Source organism: Octodon degus, unplaced genomic scaffold (assembly GCF_000260255.1).
Source record: "Octodon degus isolate 3935 unplaced genomic scaffold, OctDeg1.0 scaffold00035, whole genome shotgun sequence".
Lineage (NCBI taxonomy): Eukaryota > Metazoa > Chordata > Mammalia > Rodentia > Octodontidae > Octodon > Octodon degus.
The window spans coordinates 14,752,565-14,770,092 of record NW_004524611.1 but is presented as its reverse complement, the minus strand read 5'-3'; the positions used below and the strand labels follow the sequence as shown (position 1 = coordinate 14,770,092).

Below are 17,528 nucleotides of genomic sequence, written 5' to 3'. Positions count from 1 at the left end.
GGCTTGACTTATAGGGACAGTGGTGGCAATAAGAAATAAGACTGGAACCTTTCAGGAGAATACAATCTCATCAGAAAAACTTGCTGCAGTGATAAGTTTATCTGCCACTTTTTTTTTAAATTTTATTGAGAAACAAATGGCAATAAGATAGTTTCAAAACTGATTAGTAGGACAGTTTCAATAATTAGTACATTGCACATTGTTGTCTTTGTAGTGGTTATTCATAGTACAAGATGCAGACATGATATCCTGTCATCTGTCACTTTAATAGCCATTAATCCACCTTGTCTCTGAAACAAATATTTTTTATGTACATGAGGAGACTGAGCCCCTGTGAATGTTAGCACCTGGCCCAGAGCACAGGCAGGTAGCTGACAACCCAGAATTAGGCTGGAGCCTCAGATCCTACTCCCAAGGGCTTTTAAGTGATTGTCAAAAATAAATATGGAGCCAAGTATCTGTGATAGGACCTCATAAAAGAATGGATTTTAGCGTGATGTGGAACATACTACCTATAATCTCAGCACACAAGAGGCTGAGGTGAGAGAACTGAGACTAGCCCAGCCTGGGCTGCATAGCAAGACCCTATCTCAAAAACCAAAAAGAATAGATTTTTTTAACTTTCTTTCTTTAACATTAAGTGTAGGATTCAAATATTTTGGATAGAGAGAACAGGTTTCCATTTAAGGGGCCAAAGCACCCTTTGTAATCAGTTCTCTCAACACTTACAACTGAAATGACCTCTCAGCTCTATTCCTATCCCCTCATCTAAGCTTAGATGCCCTAGATACAAAACCAGATTCAGGGGAAGCCCCAGGACTAGGCCAGCAGCATCTCTGCCTCTCTGGGAGTCTGGGGAGGAAGCCATCTATTCTAATTCATCTAACAGGGCTCCTGAGCTAAATGTTTATATTGAAAAGAATTCTGGCCCCATCCTGGCCTGTAACAATCCAAACATTTCAGCAGGAAATGAATGTTTTTACAGGTAGAATTGGTTGTGGGTCCTGGGGGGTTACACACTTCATCAGAGACTAAGTGCTGTGTTTGCCTGGCACTGCTTCCACCTTCCCACAGCTGCCTGCCGGGCTCGCTGACTATGCCTCCCCATGTAGCTGCAAGTGCCAGCTGAAAAGTGCGCTGTTGGGTTTGGCTGGCAGAACTAAGTGGAAGAACAGTAGAGTCCGTAGATCTAGGAGAGGCCACAGCCCATCTTTTGGGTGTCTCAGTGGAACCTCAATTCTAGGTGAGTTCCTGATCAGGGTACAGTTGTGCAGAGCTTTCCATAGTGAGTCTGTGTGTCTCCAACAGCACAGTCATTACAGGGAAGTTTTATTATTTCACAGGTAAGGAAACTGAGGTTCAGAGGAGCTGAGTAACTTATCACAGGTCACACAGCTAGAAACCAATCAAGTCAGATTATGAACCTTAGCTTGTCTGCTCCATAGAACCCCTCACTCCCTTCCAGCACCCTACTGCTTCTTTGCAGAAGCCAGTGAGCTAGGGTCTGCAAAGGCCCTCATGGGTATATGCAGAGAACAGCTCAGAGTTCTGATCCCCTGGTCCTGCCCTCTTTGGGGTCTAATGCTGCCTTAATACCAGAAAATACCATGTGTCATGCCAGTGGTGGGGCAGGAACAGAGGTATAACAAGGAAGAGTTATAAGGCAGGGTTCTACTCCTTTATCTCATTCCCAGTGAAGGAAATAAAACTGGAAGAGCACCATACTCTAGCTATTCTCCTCCTAAGCTAGGTCTTGGCTTACCATGACCAGCAGGTTATGATTAGAGTACCTTGACCTTAGTGTTCCTGCCTCTCATTCATGGTTAGCCTGGAAGTGGCTATGGGACACAAGATCATAGGGGTGAGGTTCTGTGTTCTGATCTCTGCATGGGTACTAAGGAGACAGGCAGGTAGTGGGGAATGGTTCCCTCCAGCAGGTCACAGGACAGGAAGGCAAGTAGGTTCAAAGGGACAAAAAGGGACAGAACAAAACATTAGGGACTTTCCCTTTGGTGGCTCACTCCTTCACCTGAAATCCCTACATTTTACAGTGATTTTAAACTCTTCTAAGCACTCTTCCCAACTCCTAAGCTGCCAGGGCACACAGAGCATGTAGGACCCTGGAACCTGGGCATTTCCATGCTGAACAGACTTGAAACCATCCTTCCCAGTGGTGGTGCCACAGGGTCCTGTTGTCATGTCACATCCATATACCTCAACCATCATCCTCTCAGCCCTATCTGGATCATCATGTGTTGGACACTCCCTCTGTCTCCATCCCCCACTTTGAGTCTCTGCCTCAAGATGAGGCCCAGAACCTGGCCATCTTCTAGAGTCCCACAGGATTCTGATTCCTGGTAGAACCTGGGACAAATGAAGGACATCACTTCTCAGTCATGAGCCCAGTCGTACCTTAACTGCTTAACACCCACCCAGTGAAGTTTCTGCGGCTGCCACTTCCTCTCCTTGTCCACACTGCCACATAGGTGATGACAGTGACTCTCCCAGCCTGCCTACGATGTGATGAGAGGCCACCAATTTCTTACTCCAATTCAGGCCTCTCCCTCTACAGTACCCTAGCCATTCCTGGGGTTCATCTCCATTTCTTTCTTAGTTTTCCACTGTGTCCTTGTGACAAGACCGCCAGCTATGTGTGAGATGGAGGCAAGCCATGGGTGGGATAGGACAGGGGTTTTTTTGTTTTGTTTGGGTGCTTCCTAGTTTGATTTGGATATGTTATCTGATCTCAACAATGCTTTTTTGCTACATTATCAATGAGGAATTTGTGGCTTGAGTTTCTGAGTCAGATGATGAACCTAAGGTCCTATTTCTAGGTCAGATTGGGCCTTGGGAATGGAGCAGGTGGCCCTCTGAGGATGGTCTACTCCCAGGTCATCCTTAGTCCAGGGCCAGCACTGAAAGCTGCTGTTTCTAGCCATATTTGAACCACTTGTCCTTGATTCTTGAACTTGACCGTTGCAAGACCACTCATTGGAATGGTTTTGCAGACTACTTAAGAGCCCTCAAAGCACTGTGGTGGCTGGCATCCTCGGTGGAAGATTGCTGAAACTCATTCTGTTATTAGATGACTGGATGCAGCCTACATCCACCAACAGACTGATCTCCCATTATGTCACCTCCTGCTTCAGAGCCTCCTAGGGTCTGGGTTTGGCAGACCAGTGTCATCTAGAATGGTGCTTTCTAAACTCCATGGTGAAGAACTCTTTTGGTTTTTAAATTTTCATTGTATTGCAGACAGTAAAAATGAACCAAAATTTTGAGTAGTTCTAGGGTTTCTCACAGCAACTCTCCATCCTTGTTCTTGCTTCACTGTGTACTGGCATGTTGGATGGCTTAGCAGTAGCCCTGGGGCACATGCTGGACAGGATGGTCTGGATAGGCTGTATCTTGTAATAAGCCAACAGGAGATGTTTAGGCTCCTGGAGCCACACATCCATCCACCAGAGGCCAGGAAAAGGAACAGCCTATTTTATAATATCGTACAGATCCAAGAAACAGAAAAGGGTCGCTCCTTGACACACAAAACTTTCCTGCCTCAAATAGTAAAGGTATAGATTTCCCAGGAGGGTGATATGAAAGATCATTTTCCTGGGTGCCTGGCTACGTGGCGAGCAGGCTCCCACCTGCTTCCACCTGGGCACAGGCAGGACCAAAGCAGGAAGCAGCACACTTCAAAGAGGGCCACAGGAAGGCTGGTGGTATTCTATACACCGTAAGCCAGCTCTTAGGTCTCTGCCATCATAGAAACCATGGCGCCCTAATCCCGTCCCTATCCGTCATACCCAGAAGCACATCTGTCCTACAGAAAATCTTCCAGGGTCATACTAGAACTGTGATTACTTCTAAAGCTTAGCAAAAGTACTGCTATGTCTTGGGAAGCAGAATTGGAGATTTACCTTTTTTTTTCTTTCTTTAATATCTTTTTTCTCTATAATGCAAATTTTCTATGTTAAACATTTTGGGAGGAAAAAACTGTTTTTATTTAGAAACTCAATTATAATAAGAGTTTCTATACAGAGGTATCCAAATATGCATCTTCCTTGTCTTTTAACTCTTTGGTGGCAATTCTAAGCTCTTAAGGATCGGGCTGGCGTTTGGTCCCTGGCTCCACCTGCTGCACCTGCCCCACCCCCGGGTGCACTGAGCCAGCGATGGAGTCCGGGTACGGTGGCACGCACCTGTAATACCAGCAATTGGGAGGCAGGAAGCAGGAGGATCACTACTAATGTGGGCTGTGTAGTGAGACCCAACACAAAAATAAAAAGAAAAGAAAAGAAAACTAAACTCTAAGGATCAATTTGTCAAACCAAGACCTCAGCTTCTAAATTTTTTTTTTCTTTTTGAATAGGGTAAGGGGTCTACAGGGTCTCACTGCGTAGATTGGACTAGTAGTGATCCTCCTCTTTACAGCCTCCCAAGTGCTGGGATTACAGGGGAGCGCCACCACGCCCAGTCTCAGTCGCCATCTCAGCGCGTCCCTGGGGTGGGGCTGGCACGGTAGACCTGGCAGGCCCAAGGATCAAAGTCCTGGCCCCTGCATCTGCCTAAGTAGGTGCTTTAATCTGCTGAGCTATTTGGCCAGCAGCTTCTAAATAATTTAATAATGAATCTAAAGGACAGTGACTCCCATGCTGGGGTAGAAAATTTCAGTGTTTGATTCTATTTGCCTTCTCTGAGTCACTTCAGTCTCCATTCCCTAGCTAGAATGCTTTTTTCCCCATCTGCCAACAGCTCCTTCAGAACTCTGCTCACATGTCCCTGTCTCAGTGGGACTTCTGGTCACCTCATGAAAGCCTCCAGCCTCTCCCAGAACCTCTTTGGTTCTTGTGTCCTCGTTGTTTTGCTTTTTTAATAGCGCTTTTACCACCTAACACACTTCTTACTATTCAGTCTGTCTGATGGACCTGACATATTCAGCCCCATAATCTGCTGGACTATGAGGCCCATGAAGACTGGGGCTTTTGCCATGCACATGGAATTCAGTGGGTACTCAGAAAATATTTGTCCAACAAACAAGTCCAGGTGGAACCTAACCCTGTAAATGGGAAGGTGTTGTGGGGAGGGCACCCAGCAGGTTGCATCCAGGTAAAGGATGAGTCCTGGCTCATCCTGAGCTTACCATACACATCCTGAGATCTGGGTAGTTTCTACCCCCATTTCCTTCATAGAGAACTGTGAACCCACGTCAAAGCCGGTACAGTTTTGTCATTTCTCTTGTCTTCCCCAGGAGCAGGCCATAGAAGTGCTGACCCGCTCCAGCCTGGAAGTTGAGTTGGCCGCCAAAGAACGGGAGATTGCCCAGCTGGTGGAGGATGTTCAGAGGCTCCAGGCCAGCCTCACAAAGCTGCGTGAGAACTCAGCCAGCCAGATCTCCCAGCTTGAACAGCAGCTGAGCGCCAAGAACAGCACACTCAAAGTAAGGACAACACTGATCCATGGGACCTGAGGGCACCAGCAAGCTGGACCCACACTCACATCCACATGCATACCCTCTGCCTTCCAAAAACTGACAGCAAATTCCTCTGCTCATCAGCTTGAAACAGAGACCCAGAACCTAGGATGGGAAACTGGCTCTAAATCCCCTTGCCTGCAGCACCACAAGTCCCCTGTTATATATACCACCTGCCTCAGCACTTGTGACCTCCAAAAGCAACACCTGGCATTGTTGCAATTCTAAGTGGGGCTTGGTGTGTGTCACAGTGAGGTTATTGATGTAGATGTGCCCTTAGCTCTGTGGACCCCTCTGGCTATCTGTGGATGAGACGACTCAGTGCACTGAGTGGGAGGTTGGGAGGATTCACACCAACTCAGTGGGAGGTTGGGAGGATTCACACCTTGCTCTATGTCTGAGCTATACAAAAGCCCTAAAATCTTGTCTGAGTCCCTAAGTTGACAGACATTCCCATATCCTGTGTCCCAGGCCTCCCCTCCTAGACATACTGGCTAGGTAGCCTAGCAGAAGCCAGCACCTTTCCATATACTAAATAATAGTAGTTATATTTGCAAGTACTTTCAGTCCTTCAAATCAAATGTAATTTGAAGATAGTTGTGGAACCTAGATTTCTGGGTGTCAGCATCATGAGGATTCTTGGAAGGTATCTTTGGCAAATGAAGCAGGACCAGCAGGGTATTTAGGGGTCTCTGGCTCAGCCCATGGGGGCTCACCCAGGGCCATTCCTATTCCTGCCCCATAGCCCCTTGTTCCATGCATAAATGAACCAGTATACACTAAATGATGTAGATCAAGGTTAATTGTAAAAATGTAAAGAAGCCAGGAACAGTAATGCATACCTATAGTTATAGCTATCAGGGAGACTAAGACTGGAGGACTGCTTGGGCTGGGAATTTAAGGATAGCCTGGGCAACATAGCAAAGATCTCATTACAAAATAAGGAAAAAAGAGAGACATTTTTCCTTATATAAAGTTATTTTAACATGTGAATAAGTCCATTTTAATTTTTAATGGAAATTTTCTATTTAACACATACCCAAACTTAAATTTAGAATTAAATTTTCAGCAGTCCTGTCATTGACACCTGTAGCACTCTCCATCTTTGCCTTCTAGTTTTTTCTTTGCCTCCTTGAATTTTGTCCACTCTGAAAAATGGTGGATGCCAGGATCCCTCTGAGGAAAAAGTCCTATAGCTTTAGAAAGATGTAGGAAGCTTGTCACATCCATGGCCACTGTTTCTCCTGTTTCGCCAGCATTTTTTCCTTTCTCATTGGCTTGCCCAGTGAGTACCAGGACTCATTTTTTATCTCTAGATTAAACCTAATTTTCTCATGTTATAGCCATCTCTGACCCTTGCAATGGCATTATTATTAGATAATCTGCCTCTTTCCCCTTTGTCATAGTTAAAGTGTATGACTCAAATATATCCTGTATATGGCTGCATGCAACTAATGCTATAGACCTTCTATTTTTCATTATGGAGCAATTTCATCTAAATCAGTTAAGGTTTTAATGTTTGCCTTTACAAAAAAATGAAACGCAGTTTCACAAATTAATGTTCTTTAGCCATATCTTGGGGGAATTCTTTAATACTGTGCAGTTAATGAAACAATTCAGCAATACTTCTTCCAAAATCATTGCTCCCTTATCTTCATCTGATCTAATAATCAAAACATATCCTCTAGTAACAAGACTTCTCTGATTTTAATTATCTTAACCCCTTGTCTCCAAGAGTAAAGATTTCTCTGATAGCAAACTCACTCACAAAAGACCCTAGATTGTCCCAAATGAGCAAATCTACCCCCCCACCCCAAAGGAATAAGGTTAATTAAAATGAGATACCTTCTTAGGGCCTCTGTTTTATTCCAGTGTATATAACTTTTATGAATGAGATTTGCCACAGCAGCAACCTGATGCCTTTGCAGGGAAAGACTCTTGACTCCATGGTGGTGACTGTAGGGGAAGCAATGAGGAGCAAGTCAGGCCTTAACATTGCTTACCTCTTCCTTTCGCCACTCCTCTCCTGTCCCTCCACTTTTTTTTCTTGAGCCACATTTTCCCACTTTGAGAGTCTGCAGGAAATATAATTGGAAATGAAATTGGGGTGCTGTTTGATAAAGGATGTCACATCTTTCTGTTCAACTCTCAGCTCTTTGGAATTGTGGATCATTTTGCCTGAGCATTTGGCAGTTTGTCCTCTGTTTGTTGTTGTCATTTTCAGTACTACAGGTTGATCCTTTTTATGTTTTGATTTTTGAAATAGGGTCTCATTAAGTTTATTTTATGTATTTAGTACGGGATCCAAAGGGTCTCATTAAACAGATTAGACTAATAGTGATCCTCCTGTTTTCAGCCTCCCAAGTGCTAGGATTATAGGTGCAGCACTACCACACCCAGTGTCGGTCACCATCTCAGTGCATCCCGGGGGCAGGGCCAGCATGGCATGCCAGGGATCGAAGGGTCTCGTTAAGTTTAAGTCTGTGCTTGAACTTGTGCTCCTCCTGCCTCAGTCTGCCAAATAGCTAGATTATAGGCATGAGCACCCTACCTAGCAGTCCTCAGTCTTTGAGACATATGCCCTTATCTTCAACAGGCAAAGGCTTTATGGGTAAAAAACCATGAGTTTTACAATGATTGGGTTTTTTTCTGCTAATACCCTCTGGAGGCATTGTCTATAACTGGGGGACTGATTATTTGGTTTGCTGCCCATACCCAGTTGAAACTGTCCAAGATCTCTTCCTTTTGCCTGGACTATGGACCTATCATCCTGATTGTTACAGTTGCCAGTCTTTCCTGGCCAGGGTTCCACTCTTTCAAGTGAAGTTCACAGTAGCACAGCACTATCCACATCTCATGCTGCATCCTCTAACCTTTAAATAGACAGGGAGACAGGCTTCCAAGTGGAGATGTTTCTTCCTGCCTAATGTGACAAGTGCTCAAGCACAGTGCCATTTGTGGAGGATAATTCCATGTTCATAATTAATGAAATAACCCAACTGCAATGACAGGGCCGCTATTCTTGATACTCTCTATTCTGTGGCTTTCTGTCGCAACACTTGAATATAGAAGCAGTATAATTAGGCAGTCACCTGTATTATACTCACTGTGGCATAGAAAATAATGCTACCAATAGCTTCAATTTAAAATGGGTATTTATAAGAAAGGCTAGCTAAAAGAATGCCAATTTCCCATAGAGAGAAATTATATTTTCTAAAGATGTCTTAAAGATTAGTACTTCCCACTGTACTGGGCAAGTAAGCAAGTGTGTTAGAATCACCTGGGAGTCTTTTTCTAAACTAACATGGTTCTATCTGCCGGCCCCCACCTCCTGAGGCTCTGATAGATCGCATTAAGCCACTGTAGGAATTTACTGTGTGTCTCAGGCATAGGGGCAGGAAAAAAGCTAATAACCATTTCTCAGCCTCCTGTAGGCCGTTTATTTCCAGGTGGGTTCCATGTGTCTCTAGACCCCACCTCTGGATCACATGACTTCCATCTCCCAGTAGTGTGGCTCTGAGGCCTGCTGTCACTCTGTGGTTGGGCTGCCCTCTGTGAGGTCCTAACCCACAGGCACAGGCCTTTCAGTGTATTAAGCTCCAGTGACACTGAGTAGGCAGGATGATCATCATGGTCTCTGATGACATCAGGCCCAGAGATGTCCAGCATTTAACTCTAGCAGGAGGCACAGCCCTGGCCTGAAACTGCATTCCTGTCACCCTATTATCACTATAAGCCAGTGGACAGATGGAACCTGACCTCCACAATAGCTCATACAGGTTGTGATATCAGGCGTCCAAGGTCATCCAGAACCAGGACACACAGTTCTAGCAATAGCTTTGTTCTGATTGAGTCTTAAAGACACCATGAGTAAGTCCAGGAGAAGAAAAAACAAGAAAAAATTCCAACATGGTCCCAGCGTAAGAAGCAGAAGCCAATATGCTTGGCACAGTAAGGAGGCAGGGTGAGAAATGAGGTGGCCTTCAGTTGGCAGGAAGAGGTCTAAGCAGGTTCCTATAAAATCCCTATAAATCATTTGGCGTCACTGACAGTGCTTTTAAAGGAGCTAATTGTGCATGGGTACCTGTGGTGAATCCTCTTGGAAAGACCCCCTCAACCCATTCATTCAGTGAATCCAAAGAGTTCACACCATCCCCAGCAAAACAGCATATATGATATGCCACATAGAAGTGACCTGAATATTAAATTTGTAGACACACACACACACCCTGGGATCTAGTATTATTCCATTCTCCAAAGAGTTGACTCCTATCAACCCACTGCCCAGGGCCTAGCTTCTAGAAGTAGAAGGCAGCCATGTCATGTTTGCTCAGGGTTCTTCCTTTGCCAGATCCATATTTGATAGCCCTGCTGCTCCATCTGCTCTGTCTTCAGTCTGTTTGGGCACCAGGACCCCACTTCATGGGGTCCTCCAGTACAACCCTCAATCCTCAATCCTCTGACCTTCAGGGTTTCTCTTTCTATACTGTGTTCTCAGTATCCCTTCAGCATGTATAAAATGCCCACCACGGTGTTTCGGTGGATCCAGAACTGGGACTTCCTCACTGTCCAGTCACTAGAGTGTCCCTGAGTTTTTTCCCCCAAACCCAGTATCAGCAGATCCCAAATTTACATGAAGCCTGCCTCTCCCCAAAGAACCATGGGATATATAGACTATTTGGGGAGGGTCCTGATTAATGGGTAAGAAGATGCAAGCTGACTGGGCCTGGACCTGAGTCACCATCAACCAGAGGCCAAGCAGGAATCCAGAGAGGCCAAGGGGGTCCACCGTAGCCAGAGCCAACTGGCCTCTGATGTCACTGCTGAGAATCAAGCCTGCTCTTCTGTATTACAGACTCCATGCGCCTCACCCCAGAGTGGCCCACAAAATACAGTCTCTCCACAGATCTTGGCATTGGTCTAAAGTGCCAGAGATGGTGGTGCTATAGCCTTTAAACACCAACAACATTATTTTTCACTTGAGAAAAATAGATATCCTTTATAAAATGAGTGTCCTAACTTGCTGTGTACCAAAGTACCTGCTATTTTACATTTAATTTACTTATGGTTTAAGTTTTACCTGAAATTTTAAGAGTTCAAAGAGACAATTTATCTAACATTGAGGAGGAACCTAAATACCTGCTAGGTTCCCAAAACCATAGGTGAACTTGGCTGTAGCATAGACACAGTCTGGCATTTGGCATGATCTCACATGTGTTTCCCCCTGCCCTTTGAAAACTCACTTTAGTTTGGTCTCCCCCCTACTTTTTAAATGGGCTTGATTTTTCATATTCAACAGTCTAAGTTCATCACCCACACTCACACATATCTGTCTCTGAAAACTGCATCTGAGATACTAACCTCTCATACATCACAACTAGCAACATAGCACATGGAATGTATCAGTGATCACAGCAGTGATGGGGTTGCAACTCCTGCTGCTGCTGTTCCACATTGGGAGGAAGGATCCAGTAAATCACTAGTCCAGGAAAGAAGCCAATTCAAAATTGGGTGCACAGTCTACTTGAGGAATATTGCTTTCACAATATTATTGAATCTAACCACAGAATGCCAGGGCCATCTGTGTATTTTTAGGGAAGGTAACCCACTTCCCAGATTCTGCTTCTGTGGCATTGGCCCTAAATGCTTTTCCTGCCCACTAGCATTTATCAGCAAAAGCAGTGCCTCTGTGGGTCCACTTCCCCAGGCACACTATAAGACTTATAGAAAAACATGGTATTTACTCACACTCCCCCTTTCCTCCCCAAAGCAACTTTGAGATGTGGCACCCACAGTAGGTCACTTTTAAAGACACTGCCCTGGAGCCAGATTGAAGTGGTCTGCATGTCAGGACAAGCATCATCAGCATCATCCACCAAGCTTCCCTCCAGCTTGTTTGTCCAAGACAAACTGTCTCAGAGCAAAAGAGGTGTAGGGGACTTCCTGACTTTTTAACTATATCTCACCCACCTTCCATACTGGGATTGAACCCAGGGACTTCATCCCAATCCCTTTATTTTGAGGCAAGGTCTTACTAAGTTGCCCAGGCTGGGCTTGAACTTGGGGTCCTTCTGCCTCTGCTTGTCAGAATGCCAAGATGACAGACATGCATCACTATGTCCCAGTGCTGTTGAGTCTCCCAGCCACACTGCAGATAATGTTCTTCATGGGAGGGAAAAAGGCACATTTGAGCTTCCTACTAGTCACCTATAAGGAAGAAAATAAAATAATCACTTCTTTAGGGGAGTACCTCCTGAGAATCTTTTGTGGGAAAATGAGTGCTTACTACCCTTCATTTGATTATGACTGAAAAAACCATTATAATGTATAAAGTTAGCAAGAGATCTTAAAAAGGAGCAAGGCAGAGCAATTTTTACACCACAGAAAATACACACATATTAAACTTCCAGCAGAGGCAGCAGCAGATGGCTGGGCCAGTGTCATTTTCAGAGCACTTGCATTCTCAAAACAGCAGGTAGAGTCAGGGATAGAAAAGCCTGAAGACTGACAGCCACTGAGTATCTCCTGCCTACACTAGAATGCTTTCAAGTATCTTAAACTGTGGTCCTAGTCATGGCTGGGCAAGCAGAACATAAAACGACTATTAGAAACTCTATAGATGGGAGGGAGCTGACAACCCAAGCCATGGATTTATTCAGCTTGAGCTTAGAAACCCTGCCTTGTCCTCATGGTTTTACATGAAGCGTCCTTGTTTAACTCAAGGAACTCCCTTTGGGGAAGGCCAGAAGCAAAGCAGTCCAAGAGCACCCTTTTAGGACACAGCTTAGCTAATGCCCTACACTAGCTGCTCTTGGCAACCTGAAATTTCCAGCAAGTTTTCTACACTACCTGAGAACATCGTCACACTCTGGGAAAGTATTGCCACTTTCTGTGAGGACCATGGGGACCAGAAGTCCCTGTCAGGCTGGGCACTCCAAATACCAGCAACCGTGGCTCTAGAAAGCACATACTTTTTTCTTGATGCCTTGATACCAGTGCTCAACAGCAAAAGGCTTATGTCCCCCGGAAGGTATAAACAGCAAGCCTGATACCGTTTACGAAATACCACACACTTCTTTTTATATACCAAGTGTACATCTCTTTTAATTTGCTGTTTTCTGTTATTTCATGTAAAGTGAAATTTCCTTTGTTTTGTTTGCCACTTCTATGAAACTTTTCCCTACTGCTTCTGTTGCATTTTACATTTAAATCTTTGTTGCTCAGAGTGGGACCATATTGATGGGCCAGGCCAGAAGAGCAAGGCAAAAGGTGGCACCCACATTGCCAGTTGCCTGCTCCATGATGGCCAGATGTCATATAGGGAATATGGTCAGCAAAGTCCACTGACCTTCTTTCAGACATGGACGCTAACATTCCTCTCTGTTTTTAGCAACTGGAAGAAAAACTCAAAGGCCAGGCTGACTATGAAGAGGTGAAGAAAGAGCTAAAGTAAGTTTGAAGATGCCTGTGCCCCTTCAGATGCTGGGAAGATCATCTGCCAGCAAGTGTCAGAGCAACCCTAAGCCCTAGAACTCTGCCTCTGTGGTACCCTGGGCTACCCAGTGCTAAAAGGCCCCAATGCGGGCCTCTCCTGGATTTCTTTGGCCTTTTTATAAGACTTTGTACATTTGAAAGTAGCCCAGCATTCAGAGTCAGGGGAAATACTGCCTTTACAGAAATTGTAAATAGGAGCCTATTTTTCAGGGGTGTAAAAATGCCAGAGAGAAGTTGAGCCTTCTGCACTTTGACCCTGCTTTCCCAGACCGATTCTCCCTCTGTGAGGCCACAGCCAAAATCTGGTTGTCCTCCAGGGCTGGTGCTTTCTCATGCTTAGAAGTTTCCTCCTCTAGCCCTAGCTGGTTCCTGGCCCCTTACCTTTGTTTACTTACTTATTTATTTATTTAGTATTTAGTACAGGGTCTCATTACATAGGTCGGACTCATAGTGATCCTCCTGTCTTCAGGCTTCCAAGTGCTGGGATTATAGGCGCACATCACCATGCCCAGTCTCAATCTCAGTCTCAGTGCACCCTGGGGGCGAGCCTGGCACAGCAGGCCAGGGATTGACCCCCGCCCCCTGCATCTGCCTAAGCAGGCACTTTAATCCACTGAGCTGTCAGGCCAGTGGACCGTACCCTTGACTTCTCCCCTCAGCCCATCCTCATTCTTGTCCCCTCCAAGCCCATCACACTCCAGGCTCACTGATACTTCCTTCACACAGCCCATGCCAGCCCTTCCACAGTACATGAGGGTCACCTTAACCTTCTCCTTGGCCATCCCCAGCCTCCCCTTGGCTCAGCCTTCTCTTCCCAGATTGTGTAGCAGGGTGTCCCCCAGACCCTGCAGGGGCCTGTGCCCCAAGCTCTTCCAAGGGGAGGTGTTCCATAACCTCTTCTGTCTTCTGAGCCACATGATACCTAAAAGAACTAGCTCAGGCAGCTTCTGCCTTTCCTGGAGCCATTCCTGCTCTTGGACTCCACCTCCATGAAATCAGGAATATTTTGGATTGGGAGGCATCTTTTAGAACATTTGTATATACATAATGTGATATTTTGGGGATAGGGCCCATACTAAACACAAAGTTTGTTTCATATGCATCTTCTACACTTAACCTGAAAGGTAATTTTATGTGGTATTTTAAGTAATTTTGTACATGAAGCAATTTCATAGTATGGAATTTTCCACTGTGGTATCATACTGGCACTCAAAAAGTTTTGGTTTTCAGATTTTGCATGCTTAACCTATACAAACTCATTCAACTTCTCATTGCATCATCTTAAAGATCCCAAACAAGGAACAAGAGTATAGTTGCAAACAGTGTGAATTATTCTTAAAAAAAAAAAAAAAAAAAAAAAAAGACAAGTTTATACAGATAGCTCATGGTCTCTCCAGTGTAATATGAAGAACCCAGGGCTCTCGCATGGTTTACGCACATAAGCTCCGCCTTGTCCCTGTTTTTGTTAGTGGACACAACAGACACAATACAAAGATGCAGACAGAATAGAGGGCTCAGTCCTTGACCTTAACCAGCACAGCAGCTAAAGGCGCCTCTTGACCTATGGTCACATCTTTATGCAGCATTTCCTGAGCTTGAAAGGACACCAGCGGGTGAAATCTCCACTGCACAAATGCGGGGAGGGTCCACTTGACCTGCCGCCTACAAGTTGTAAACCTTCGTCTAGACCCAGCCTACCCAAACCCCATTGTTCTCTGTAAGGGATAATAAGGAGCACTGGGAAGCTCCTTAAGGTCCTACATACTCATTTCCCGTATTCTCTCTGATGCTGACAGGAAGAAGGGACCGTCCACAGCAAAAAGAACATGAAAAATAGTAGTTCCAGAGCCCTGCCCTCACCCAACTGCTGGCTCATTCAGACTGTCCAGAGCCTGGGGGGGCTGGGCTACAGCTCATGCCTGCACTGACAGGAACAGTGGGGAAAGATGTTTGACCCGCCTGTGTCTTTAGAGCTGCTTTCCAGATCCGGGGCTGCACAATCTGCCTGCCTGACTTTTGAGCCATCTCTGTGTGGGCTGTTGCTCTTTGTCTCTTTCCCCTGCACTCTGAATGGGTGCTGATTACTGAGGGAGCAGTACATGGCTATAGTAGAGTTGTCCTGTCTTTGGTATCCCTGGGAGAACTTTTTCATTCCCTTTAAACTTCACAGATACATTCCACTTACAACAATGTGATGTCTGTATTAAACTTTAAAATTATACTTTGAACAGACCTGGTGTGATTCCATATGGAGTGATTTACATGCTGGGCAAAAAAATCTTTTGCTAGCCAACTGCTAGTTGAATACTAGTTATTCTAAAGACATTATCAGATTAAAGCTCCTGCCAGGGAAGTTGTTAAGAGTTGTCAGTTCCTTAGCTCCTGCAGAGCAGGAAATTGTAACATTAATGCTTATTAGCGTAGCTGTTATCAAAGATAGAAGTATAAAATCACTGCTCTGTCTTGCTCTTTCAGTATCCTGAAGTCCATGGAGTTTGCACCATCAGAAGGAACTGGAACACAGGTACACTCTCTCACTTTTTGTGGCAGTGGCAGCAGCACTGCTGGTCCCTAGGGCCTGCTTTCCCATCTCCACGTGTGCATGGGACCTCTCACTTGTGCTTCTGAGTCTTCCTTCTCTAACAGCTTTTAACCAGATAGAAGCAAACAATCTGTAATTAAACAGGCAAAAAGAGAAATGTTTTCTAAACTGTTAATTCCAGTAAAATTGTTGTTTCGCTTGGGCAGGCACTGAGAACATGAATAAAGAACAACTTCAGAGACTGGGGTGCAGATCAGCAATAGAGCACATATTTAACATGCACAAGGACCCTGGCTTCACATCTAGCCTCTGAATCTCAAAAACAAAGTAAAATTCAGGTAGTGTTCAAGATCAAAAAATAGATAAGCTTAGGAACAGTAATTGTGCACCTCAGTGGAAAAACATTGGTGGCCAGTTTAAATACATCCTAAAACCAGGTATGGTAATGTGTACCTATAGTCCTAGCTACTTGGGAGGCTACAGCAAGAGAATCATGTGAGCCCAGGAGTTTAAGGACAGCCCCGGCAATATAGCAAGATCCCACCTCTCATTTTTAAAAATTGTTTTTAATTAAAAACATTTATGTCACTGGTGGAAACTTTCTTCCAATCCCCACAAGGCAACTGACATCTACAATTACTTTCTGACATAGGTTGGTAGCTTGGCAGCCTATCCTGTTGTCAAATAAGGCCCAAGCTTAGATTTTGAGATAGAATAGATAATAATTAATTGTCTAGAAGCCATACAAATCTTAAGGAGAAGAGAAAAAAAAATCCAAGCTGAAATTAATTCTTTTTCAAAGGAATTTAAATGTTTTCCAAGAGCCCATTAAACATCCTGGAAGTTGGAATGTGGTTCAGTGAGAGAGCACTTGCCTATCATTAAACATCTTTGGGGGAATCTCTGTGACAGAAAGCTGAGGCAGAAAAGCAGGCAGACAGGGAGGTGTGGTGGGGGTGGGGTCCGAGGAGCTGGTGATGGCACCCCATCATGAACCTGTGATGAGTCCCCCTCTGCCCTATCTAGGATGCGGCCAAGCCCCTGGAGGTACTGCTGCTGGAGAAGAACCGCTCGCTGCAGTCTGAGAATGCTGCACTGCGCATCTCCAATAGTGACCTGAGCGGTAGGTGGACAAATGTGTGCCATGCTTGGTTCGCTTCCAGGGGTCAAGGAAGAGGAGGGTGATGTGAGTCTGGCCTCATGCACGCCGGTTGACGAGGACCGTGACTAACCTTGAGTGTTCTGTGACCCCTTCCTCACTGCTCTGCCCCACCCACCCTGTGACAAGATGCGCGCACACTGCAGCAAGTCTGTAGAGGTTCCAGGAGGGACAACCTGAGGATGTTGGCTTTTCGGTCTTTTTGTAGTTGTGTTGTGAACAGGCCAGGGGCAAAATTCAGCCTTGTCCTTCTTAGAGTGTCTGCAGAGGCTGTTTACAGGGATCACCTGCCCTCCCAGGCTCAGGGTACTCTTCTTCGTGAGATTTTCCTTGGGGACTCATCCCCCATCCTTAGCCTTTCTTTGCTCATCCCAAAATGGTGGCGTCAGTGACTGTTTCTGGTTAGCAGCTGGTAAACTGTGTTAACAGTATGTGGGCTCTGATGATACTGCATAATCTAAAACATGCGCGCCTTTCAATCACATGGACTCGGTGCGATACCTTCACCTCAGGGCACATTGGGGGAGCAACCCCACTGGTCCCCAAATGTCAGTGTTTGCTGCTTCTCAGGCAGGGCCCCCTGGTGATAGCTCAAATGCTAAAGGACCCACACAAGGCCCATGACCTGTCAACTCTTCCCTGTGTGTGTTACCATATCCTTGTCACTAGCAGTTTTAACCTTTGTCAAAGGGGATTCTCCAGGCTGCAACATACAAGAAAGGTGCAAACATGAATGCATGTGGCTTGTTTTGGGGGGCCTAGTTTGGCTGATTGACAAATTCAATCAAAAAACAAACCAACCCACTTTATTGGCCCTTGTAAAATCTGCACTTTTATTTTTTTCCCTTTTGCAGGGCAAACTT

General features: G+C 45.3%; 1 protein-coding gene across 11 annotated transcripts in view; it reads left to right on the top strand.

Annotated features, from left to right (window-relative positions):
* Nucleotides 1–17,528, top strand: part of Cux1 (cut like homeobox 1) — a 394,563-nt gene that overhangs the window by 308,130 nt on the left and 68,905 nt on the right. For 6 of the 11 annotated variants that reach the window (XM_004630466.3, XM_023714407.1, XM_023714402.1 and 3 more), the window contains exons 11-14: nucleotides 5,249–5,437; nucleotides 12,861–12,919; nucleotides 15,440–15,488; nucleotides 16,533–16,629. In XM_004630466.3, coding sequence (XP_004630523.1) covers nucleotides 5,249–5,437; nucleotides 12,861–12,919; nucleotides 15,440–15,488; nucleotides 16,533–16,629 — 394 coding nt within the window. The remainder of the gene's footprint in view (nucleotides 1–5,248; nucleotides 5,438–12,860; nucleotides 12,920–15,439; nucleotides 15,489–16,532; nucleotides 16,630–17,528) is intronic. The other 5 variants (XM_004630467.3, XM_023714408.1, XM_023714405.1 and 2 more) reach the window with 1 other exon arrangement.